This window comes from Poecilia reticulata, linkage group LG12 (genome assembly GCF_000633615.1).
Source record: "Poecilia reticulata strain Guanapo linkage group LG12, Guppy_female_1.0+MT, whole genome shotgun sequence".
Lineage (NCBI taxonomy): Eukaryota > Metazoa > Chordata > Actinopteri > Cyprinodontiformes > Poeciliidae > Poecilia > Poecilia reticulata.
In genome coordinates this window covers 10,503,794-10,513,265 of record NC_024342.1, presented here as the reverse complement: position 1 = coordinate 10,513,265, position 9,472 = coordinate 10,503,794, and the positions used below count along the sequence as shown (strand labels likewise).

Here is a 9,472-nt window from a genome sequence, read left to right as displayed (position 1 = left end):
TGTAGGGGTTATGCAGCTGTGAGGGCTACTCAGCGGATTGCTCTTCAACTGCAAAGGGTCATAACTTCTGGATCGAAGGTAGTCAGAGCTAGACGAGTCCTTTCCGACCCCAGTTTAAACAGATAATTCTCCACAAACTATCTCTAGGGTAAGACTCGAGTTTCTGGGGGTTTTCCGGACCTGTTAGACAGAGAACTGGGCAGTAGTGAGTCCAAAGAGTTGTGAGGAGTGGGCGGGACTTACTATTGGGTAGTAACAGACAGTATGTCAGAGCTGCTGCTGAGCTGTGACAACTCACACCTGATCATCATCACCCTGATCTCCAGCTGCTGCCATATAAGGACAGATCTTCCTCCTGCATGGCGTCAGATTGTTGTGAAACCCTCAGCGGTAACACCTTCATGCATGCTGTAGCTACTTAAGCGATTTGCCTGGTTACTAACCTGTCTGTCTCTTCCCTTCTGTCCAGTTGGCTCTTCCTGTCCCCGATCCTGACCTACTTCACTGGATATGGACCTCCTGCCTTTGATCCCCTGTCTGTCTGCCCCTGAGATCAGGAACCGCTTGACCCAGATTTGGATTCCCTGGCTCTCATCCTGGCTTGTCTGACTGTGAAAAAGCTGATCATTTAATAAACACCTGTTTTGTATTTACTGCTCAGTCCCTGCATCCATCATTGTGGATCTTGTAAGTGTAGCTCTGATTTTTGGTCTCATAGTGCTGATGGACATTTCATCACAGTAACATCTTCATTGCAAATCAAACAGACACACTTTCCGTTGATTTCTTTGAAAAAAATACCTATTTTCCCACCGTGTTTGAAATCTCCTACACTCACTTGCTATTTTGCGTTTCTTCGATGCTGCCATTTCTGGTGACTCATGGTAAAAGTTTTTTGTCACTTAATTTTGTTTCTGTTGCTGGCTCCATCTAGTGTTGAAACTGAGAAGTGCAACAGAGTTGAGCTCAAGCTTCTTGTGCGGGCCATATTCAATTATATTTTCAGAATTTGCTGCTGGCCCGCCCCTCCCTCTAACGTTATAAATAGAGCCATTTCAGCTAATCGGAGTCAGAGGAAAAAAATACATTTCTACCCCTGTTCAGTACTACATATAGTTGTGTGTAAAGATACTATAACTTGAATTTTTATTGTTGATTTTACAGATTTAGTTATGTTGAATTTAATTCACCACAGAATCATTTTCAGTGAATGAAAATGATTCTGAATTGCTGTTACATTAATCAAGTAACAACAAAAGTTTACAGATATAATAGGGACAATGTGTCTGTTTTTCAAACCTTAGCCTCAGTCTCTGATTTCCAGTGAAAAGAATTCTCAATTCCATCCATTTTCTTTACATCCTTTTCCCAAGTGGGATCGGGAGGGGTGCTGGTGCCTATCTCCAGCGAACGTTCCAGGTGAGAGGCGGGGTCACCCTGGACAGGTCGCCAGTCTGTCGCAGAATTCTCAATTCGTTAGCGAAAAAAAAAAAGGCATTTTTGACAATTACATGCTCCCAATATTGTGAGAACAGTGCCTTCTTATTCCAACATGTGCGAGCGCACAAAGCAGGACTGAAGCTTCCTCAAGAAGTTCAATCTGCTTCGACCATCCTCATATTAGACTTCACTGTTATTTGACTGTTGTTGGACTTCCCAGTTCATTTTGTTGTTCAGGTGATATTCACACTCCTTTACCACATCCACTTCTTCTCACAGGATGATGGAAATAGTATTTTTGTATTTTTCTTTTTCTGTATTTTCTGAAATCCATAATTTCCATTGCCTTGTTTATGTTCAAGATATGGATATTATTTACACACCATGCCACAAAAGCTCTCTGTACTCAGCTTTTTATCCATCTTGCATGCCCAACAACTACAGATTCAAATATTTCTGCAGATGACAGGTTTCTGACTTGTACTGGAAGTATGAGGCGTATAGAGTAAAAAGAGATGGTGTGCTGCTGACTACCTGTTATATACAAAACCTTTCAGTCTTACAAGCTGTGACTGGATTAGTATCAGACATCACTAATCCAGGAAATTGTTGAAGCCGCCCCCTGTGTCTTCCGAAATGTATAATAAAGCAGACTAGGTTAAATTGTGTTAGATGCACTTGAGAAATCATGATCCTCATATCACTGCCTTTGTCTCGATGACACTGGGTTTGTTCAAGCAGATTTATAGCGGCACCTTCAATGGCCACTCAACCACAATGAGCATATTGCAGGGGATCCTTGTTTACTTGAGCCAACTGGAACCTATATCCCTTGAATGTTGAAGAAATGCTGCAGAATCCCACAGAATTCAGTGTGCTGAAGGCCTAGGTCTTCAGCACACTGGATCTAACACCATCTGAATCTCCAGACTTTTTCAGGTTCAGCCTGTTTAGCTGCCTGTGAGATGTCTGTTTGGCTGGGGGCAGGAGAGGAAGATGCTAAGCTTGTTTCTGATTTTAACCTATTACATTTGTGTTCAGCTTCTTGACTCTGTCCAGACTTCTATCTATCTGGTCCAACTTCTGCTTGAAGCCTGACCAAACATCTTTTCTGTGTTCTGCTGGAACACAGGAACCATAGTGTCAAAAATATTTCAACCAATAAAATCTGCATCTATGCATAAAATTGCACATTTTAAACCCTCGTTTGCAAAGGGGTTCATACTTTTGTAAAAAATAAAAAAACTAGAAAAAGTTTAATTTAATTGAAAATATACAACCATACTCAAATTATAAGATTTACTTTTTTAGATGTTCTTTTTTCAGACAAGAAGTATCTTATAATAGCATCTTACCAAATAATAAACACTGTATTTCAGCCTACATTTCAGTTTTTTGTCTCATGTTCTGTACATTCTGATTTTAAATATTATGATTTAATTTGATGTAGACAGAAAATCATCACAATTAACAAAAATATATGCTTGAAATCAAGTAGTTTGTGTGTGTTTAGTCTGTATAATATGCTTATTAGTGAATTCAGAGACTGAAATAAAATAACTTTTCTGTAAGTTTTTATTATATATAGACTATTTTGCCAAAAATATTTTCTCACCCATCCAAATTAGCGCAATTCCAATCACTTCCATGGTATAAAATTAAGCACATAGGCATGCAGACTGTTTTTAAGAATATTTGTGAATGTTCGTAAATAGGTCGCTTTAAGGAGCTCAGTGAATTCCAGCATGGAACTGTGATAGGATGCGACCTGTGCAACAAATCCAGTCTTGAAATTTCCTTGCTCCTAAATATTCCACAGTCAACTGTCAGCTGTATTATAAAAAACTGGAAGTGTTTGGGATTGACAGCAACTCGGCCATGAAGTGGTAGGCCACGTTAACTGAGAAAGCAGGGTCAGTGGATGCTGAAGCGCATAGTATGAAGAGGTCACCAACTTTCTTCAGAATCAATCACTACAGACCTCCAAACATCATGTGGCTCACATTAGCTCAAGAACAGTGTGCAGGGAGCTTCATGGCATGGGTTTCCATGGTAACCAGTCGCATCCAAGCCATACATCACCAAGAGCAATGCAAAGCGTCAGATGCTGTTTTGTAAAACTGCCGACGCTGGACTCTAGAGCAGTGGAGGCACGTTCTCTGGAGTGACGAATCACGCTTCTCTGTCTGGTAAACTGATAGACTGTCTGGGTTTGCAGTTACCAGGACAACGGTACTTGTCTGATTGCGTTGTGCCAATTGTAAAGATTTTTGGAGGGAGGATTATAGTGTGGGATTGTTTTTTCGGAGCTGGGGTTTAGTTTAAAAGAATTAATCTGCACATCCTTACTTAATCCAGCACCAATGCTATACCCAAACATAAAAATGCATTAAAAATTACCCATTTTCAACTACTTAATTATAAAAGACCAAAATAAATTATAAATTAATTAAGCTCAGGTTCCTGCTGTCTGGATATCCACCCCCTACTTTCTTTAAAAAAGGCATTACAAATTATCTGATCCAAATAATAAAACTCAACGTTTTCATCAGGTGTTTTTCCTCAGGCTTCAAAAACAGCAGTTGCCAAACCTCTGATAAAAAAGAACAATCTGGACAAATCACTACTACAGAATTACAGGCTGATGTGCAACCTCCCATTCAAAATTATTGAAAAAGCTGTGTTTAAACAGTTAAATAGCTTCCTATTGATAACAAAATGCTGTGATGTGTTTCAGTCTGGCACTGAGACTGGCCTAGTCAAAGTGTTCAATGACATACATATAAAGACAGACTGTGGAAGGTCCAACAATGCTGGTTCTGTTGGACCTCAGTGCAGCTTTTGACACTGTTAATCATGACATTACTAAAACGACTGGAGAGTTGGGTAGGACTCTGGTCTCTGGACTCAATTGGTTCAAATCTTACTTAAAGAACAGGGATTTCTTTGTTTCAATGGGAAACTTCTCATCAAAGAGGACAGAAGTCATTTGTGGGATACCCCAAGGATTGATCCTAGGACCCCTCTTATTCAATATATATACTGAATATATATATTGAATAAGAGGGGAATATAGATTCTCCAGAACCAGACGAGGAGAAGCAGCATTCAGCTTCTATGCACCACAAATCTGGAACAAACTTCCAGAAAACTGCAAAGCTGCTGAAACACTGTGCCTTTAACCTAACCCTAACCCTAAACACCCACCTGTTTGGAGTTGCATTTGAAACGTAATAGATTAAGAATTTAATGGCAGCACTTGACTAAATGTAATGTTTCAATTATTGATTCTATGTTGCATGACATAGCAAATAATTACACATTGTGTTTTTGTGATGTAAAGCACTTTGAAATGCATTGTTGCTGAAATGTGTTATACAAATCAAATTTGATTGATTGATTGATTGATTGATTGATTGATTGATTGATTGATTGATTGATTGATTGATTGATTGATTGATTGATTGATNTGATTGATTGATTGATTGATTGATTGATTGATTGATTGATTGATTGATTGATTGATTGATTGATTGATTGATTGATTGATTGATTGATTGATTGATTGATTGAACTTCCATAAATTTGCCTCAGTTTTGTGACAAAACCTTGATTTGGATCAAGGACGGCTTTTGTAAGATTTTCATGATTTTTCATTTCAGTGAATGATTTGTGATGACAAAGTGCTGACTGAACACTTTGTGAATAAATCCATCCATCCATTTTCTTTACACCCTTGTCCCTTAGTGGGGTCAGGAGCAGTGCTGGTGTCTATCTCCAGCTGGCATACCGGGCGAGAGGCGGGGTCACTCTGGACAGGTCGCCTGTCTGTCGCAGAGCAACACAGAGACACACAACTATGCACACACAGACTCACACCTAGGGGCAATTTGGAGAGACCAATTAACCTGACAGTCATGTTTTTGGACTGTGGGAGGAAACCGGAGTACCCGGAGAAAACCCACCATGCACAGGGAGAACATGGAGACTCCATGCAGAAAGACCGGGGCTGGGAATCAAACCCAGAACCTTCTTGCTGCAAGACAACAGCTCTACCAATATCACCACTGTGCAGCCCCCTTTGTGAATATATGAAGGTTGTAATTAATCATGGTTTTCTGTATAAATCGACAGGAGTGCTGTTGTTTGTACCAAAGTGCTGTGTCATACTTTCTCATCTTGTAGATTCCTTTCATGACAGTGCCAAAGTTTCCTGAGCCCAATTCTCCATCCTCCAAGAAAAGCTGGTTGCGATCCACAGTGGAGCTCCTCAGTTCATCAGGATCTGCATAAGGACTTTCATATACCTCTGTGTCCATTGGCATTGCCTCTGAAAATTCAAATGAAAACAGAGCTCTAAAAAGGCTAAAACAGCTCTCTAACATGTAGTAAAACAAGTCCCCTTTTTATACCTTTGATAATAGTCATTTCATCCATTAGAGTAACTTCACATATTTAAAGAAAGTCTAACAATTTAAAGTTCATTAAGAAAAGTTTGAATTATTAATATCACAAGTGTAAAATCTCACCTGTAAGTGTATTTTTAAAGGGAAATTATTGTCATGTGGGGAAGAACTGAACTATTAAACCCATATTTACCCCATATATTTTTTACATTTATTCTAAGATAACCCTACAATAAATGTGAAATTACATGCCAAAGTTGGAAGCATAATATGCAAATACTATTAAGGGCAACATGTAAGAAATAATCTGTCTTTATTTTCAAATAACATGGCACTGTATTTATGGAGATGTGTAATTATTTGCTGTACTACTAATGCCCACCATGAAGACATCTAGTAAAATAGTTATAACTCAAAGAGACTTTAAAAAGCACAAGATGTGAAAATCAAACTAATATGTGATGTTATTCTGTTAATATCTTTTAAGATTGAACATTTTAAAAAATGTATAATTTGTAAACACAGCGTCCAGGGTGGAAATTTACACATAAACCACCACTGAACCCAAGAACCCATGATGCCAATGTAGAAGTAAAGCATCCAACATGCTGCTTCACTCTACCAATCCCTTTTCTTACATGGAAGAAACCTCCAATGTTTAGTGTTCTGGGGTCTCCTTTATGAAGGCCTGCAGATCCATACGTACATATGCAGAAATGGGGTATATGCCAAAAACAAATCCAAATGTATTTTATTGGAGATGGTATACATGTACATACCATCATGTGCATACCAGCAAGAGATTTGCCTGTATACAGTAAATCACAGCTGTACCTCAAAGTTTGCGTACAAGATACCACCTCAGGCTCTTCCCTCTACATGACCACATTTAACCATTAATACATCTTATTTAATGATTAACAATGGTAACCATGGGAAACACAAGGAACAAAACACAATTTCACCAAGGCAGAAAGCAATTTGAGTGAGGTGAAGATGGAAAAACTATAACTTTTGGTTGTCACAGTAACATGAACATCATGGTCGGACAGTGGGGAAGGGAGGGGTGATGGAAGTGAAACGCCAGTTACAAAAACCACACAAAAAACATTGCTTGTTTGCTGCACTTTATCAAGTACAGAGAACTCTAAGTGCTTCACACTACATTGAGTGATCCGTCCCTTTGCAAACACATTCACATGCTGAAGCATGTGCACGTTTATTATTCACATTTTTTAATAAATTTGAATAATAAACTGAACATGACTGTATTGTTGAACTGGAATGTCTCTTTATGATTAGATCAAATACATTTTTTTTCAGAAATTTTTCTTAAAACATGTTTTGTGAATTTAATTCAACTGAGCGTTTCCAGAGCTTACCTTTGGACATCCTAGTTTCATAGGGATTAAGGTCCGTGTTGCCGATTCGTCTACGACTCTGTTCATGAAGATAGGAAGAGAACAGAATGCAGAAATAAGCGACTTCTCAAGGTTCTGTAAAATATGTAAAAAAAAAAAAAAAGGGCCTGTTTTGGAAGAAGTTTCGGATTAAAATATTGTGAGTGTTATCACTGGCAGAACAAATCAGAGTGGGACTGCAGGCGTGCTAATAACTCTTAATACCCAAATAATAAAGCTCATGATGACATCATTTTACAACATGCCAACAACAGCAGGGCTTACAAGCTTCCACACCATGGAGAGCGACTATGTCATTTTGAAACCCATCAAACGAATATGAAGATAACAAATCAAGAGAACAACAAAAACATCAGGCTACATGGTCACTAATGATGAAGCAATACAAATTCAAAGTAGCTCAGCACCACGGATAATGATCGGATAATTTTGACATCCACTTTGGAGCCTGGAGCAGCTAGCAACTGCTGAAGCTGTTTACAGCTGATGCGTTGAACAGGATGAGTGGCAGTGCGTGGCGTCCCACCCCACGTTGGCCTAGCTGACTGTCACAGAGCCTCGCGCATCTCTGGATTTTTGTATCTCTATGCACATACCACGTACCACCATTCACACCCAATCTGAACAATTTGGATGAAGTTGAAGTTAGTTTCCAATTCCAGCTTCCGATTTGGGAAAGGGCGAATCAACCTAATTTGTCACTACCTTCCGCATCTTTAATCGACTCTAGTTTAAAAACTACAACTCCTAGACTCTTCAAACCTGCGCTGGATTATTCTGCTGTAATAGCAGAATATTTAGAACCATGTTTGGGATTTGTAAAACCTTTATGTAATTTGTGAAACTTCACTAAAGTTTAGATGACTACACTTGTTCCATGCAGTTTTTTTCTAAATCAAATCCACTTTATTAATCCCAATGGGAAATTAAATGTTGTGTGGTAAGTGGTGTGTTAAGTGAAGTGAAGTTTCAGAAATCAGAAAAAAGTTTCACAAATCCCAAACATGGTTATAAATAGTCTGCTATTAGAGCAGAATAATCCAGTGGAGGTTTGAAGAGTCTTGGTGTTGTAGTTTTTGAACTAGAGTCAATTAAAGATGCAGAAGGTAGTGAAAAATTAGGTGGAATCGCCCTTTAGTCATTTCCCGAATTGGAAGCTGGATCACTGAACCAACTTCAGCTTCGTTTGGAAGGTGCTCTTTCGCTCCTTTGGCTCGCGTGTGTTCAATGTGAATTTTCAAAAGCTTGTCAGTCTCTGACATAACTGCTGTATCACCAAGAGAGACACAAGCTAGGCGGCGGGGCCACTACAATTTTCAATCATCAACAGTCTATATCTAACTCACACATTATGAATAATAATTAGTATTTTTCTCTGTAATCTCTGGCTGTGCTGGCAGGTCTGAATTGCTGCGAACAAAAAAGTCCAGTTTATCTGCAGAGATGAACAAAATGTGCGTCTAGCTTTTGTAACTTGGTTTCTCTTTTTTCCTTTCTTTTCTCTTTGCTGTTCCACTTTAATGCTTATATTGATGTGCCACGCACTTTAACTTAGTCCGTAAAAAAAAAAGCTCCATCTAGTCTGCAATCTGTTGCCAAATGACTGATGATGACATTGGTGGACGGTTGGTGACAAGAAATACTGTACACCTGGAACCGCTTGTGAATTTCTGTGTCATAAAAATAAAAATGTAAGAGTGGGTTGGAGTCCCCCCCCCCTTTTTTTATTTTTTTTTCGGCAGGAAATTTAATGTTTTTGATTGATTCAATGTTGCATGACTCTGTGTTTTTGTATTTAATGATGTAAAACACTTTGAAATGCCTTGTTGCTGAAATGTGCTATACAAATAAAATTTGATTAATTTGATTAAGTGAAAATAAAGCCAGTCATGCAGCACCATATTTAATTCAATATTTTATATTCACTATATCACCAGAATCAGTTGGTCTTGCAGATTTTTAGGAACCATGACTTAACCCTGACTGGGGGATATAACCTCTACAGTGACTCCCTCTATAGTGCCCAGGGGGGAGTGCTGCCCTCCCAGGCCCCCCTGAAGCTCCACCCATGAGCATTATAGGTACCTGTTTTACTATCTATATCTTTACTATAGGGCTGCACAGTGGCGCAGTTGGTAGAGCTGTTGCCTTGCAGCAAGAAGGTTCTGGGTTCGATTCCCGGCCTGGGGTCTTTCTGCATGGAGT

The 9,472-nt window shown here is 39.0% G+C and overlaps 1 protein-coding gene across 5 annotated transcripts in view; it reads right to left on the bottom strand.

The window, feature by feature from the left end:
• The window catches only part of syk (spleen tyrosine kinase), a 74,621-nt gene that overhangs the window by 18,963 nt on the left and 46,186 nt on the right, over nt 1-9,472 (bottom strand). For all 5 annotated transcript variants that reach the window (XM_008423824.2, XM_017307952.1, XM_017307953.1 and 2 more), the window contains 2 exons: nt 7,229-7,286; nt 5,611-5,770 (listed from right to left, as the gene is read on the bottom strand). In XM_008423824.2, coding sequence (XP_008422046.1) covers nt 5,611-5,770; nt 7,229-7,286 — 218 coding nt within the window. The remainder of the gene's footprint in view (nt 1-5,610; nt 5,771-7,228; nt 7,287-9,472) is intronic.